This window comes from Condylura cristata, unplaced genomic scaffold (genome assembly GCF_000260355.1).
Source record: "Condylura cristata isolate star-nosed mole 26May11 unplaced genomic scaffold, ConCri1.0 scaffold00058, whole genome shotgun sequence".
NCBI classification, from domain to species: Eukaryota; Metazoa; Chordata; class Mammalia; order Eulipotyphla; family Talpidae; genus Condylura; species Condylura cristata.
This window is the reverse complement of record NW_004567159.1, coordinates 691,161-692,116: the sequence shown is the minus strand read 5'-3', so window position 1 is coordinate 692,116 and position 956 is coordinate 691,161. Positions and strand designations below refer to the sequence as shown.

Here is a 956-nt window from a genome sequence, read left to right as displayed (position 1 = left end):
GGCGGCGGCGGGCGGCCGCGGCGGCTTCCAGCCGCACCCGGGGCTGCAGAAGACGCTGGAGCAGTTCCACCTGAGCTCCATGAGCTCGCTGGGCGGCCCGGCCGCCTTCTCGGCGCGCTGGGCGCAGGAGGCCTACAAGAAGGAGAGCGCCAAGGAGGCGGCCGCCGTGCCCGCGCCGGTGCCCGCGGCCGCGGAGCCGCCGCCCGTGCTGCACCTGCCGGCCATCCAGCCGCCGCCGCCCGTGCTGCCCGGGCCCTTCTTCATGCCGTCGGACCGCTCCACCGAGCGCTGCGAGACCGTGCTGGAGGGCGAGACCATCTCGTGCTTCGTGGTGGGCGGCGAGAAGCGCCTGTGCCTGCCGCAGATCCTCAACTCGGTGCTGCGCGACTTCTCGCTGCAGCAGATCAACTCGGTGTGCGACGAGCTGCACATCTACTGCTCGCGCTGCACGGCCGACCAGCTGGAGATCCTCAAAGTCATGGGCATCCTGCCCTTCTCGGCGCCCTCGTGCGGGCTCATCACCAAGACGGACGCCGAGCGCCTGTGCAACGCGCTGCTGTATGGCGGCGCCTACCCGCCGCCCTGCAAGAAGGAGCTGGCCGCCAGCCTGGCGCTGGGCCTGGAGCTCGGCGAGCGCAGCGTGCGCGTGTACCACGAGTGCTTCGGCAAGTGCCAGGGGCTGCTGGTGCCCGAGCTGTACAGCAGCCCCAGCGCCGCCTGCATCCAGTGCCTGGACTGCCGCCTGCTGTACCCGCCGCACAAGTTCGTGGTGCACTCGCACAAGGCCCTGGAGAACCGGACCTGCCACTGGGGCTTCGACTCGGCCAACTGGCGGGCCTACATCCTGCTGAGCCGGGACTACGCGGGCAAGGAGGAGCAGGCGCGGCTCGGCCGCTGCCTGGACGACGTCAAGGAGAAGTTCGACTACGCCAGCAAGTACAAGCGGCGGGTGCCCC

At 71.0% G+C, this 956-nt stretch overlaps 1 protein-coding gene across 1 annotated transcript in view; it reads left to right on the top strand.

The window, feature by feature from the left end:
* Positions 1 to 11: 11 nt before the first annotated feature.
* Positions 12 to 956, top strand: part of SKI (SKI proto-oncogene) — a 7,094-nt gene continuing 6,149 nt past the window's right edge. The window contains exon 1 of the mRNA XM_012734531.1: positions 12 to 951. Coding sequence (XP_012589985.1) covers positions 80 to 951 — 872 coding nt within the window. The 5' untranslated portion in view covers positions 12 to 79. The remainder of the gene's footprint in view (positions 952 to 956) is intronic.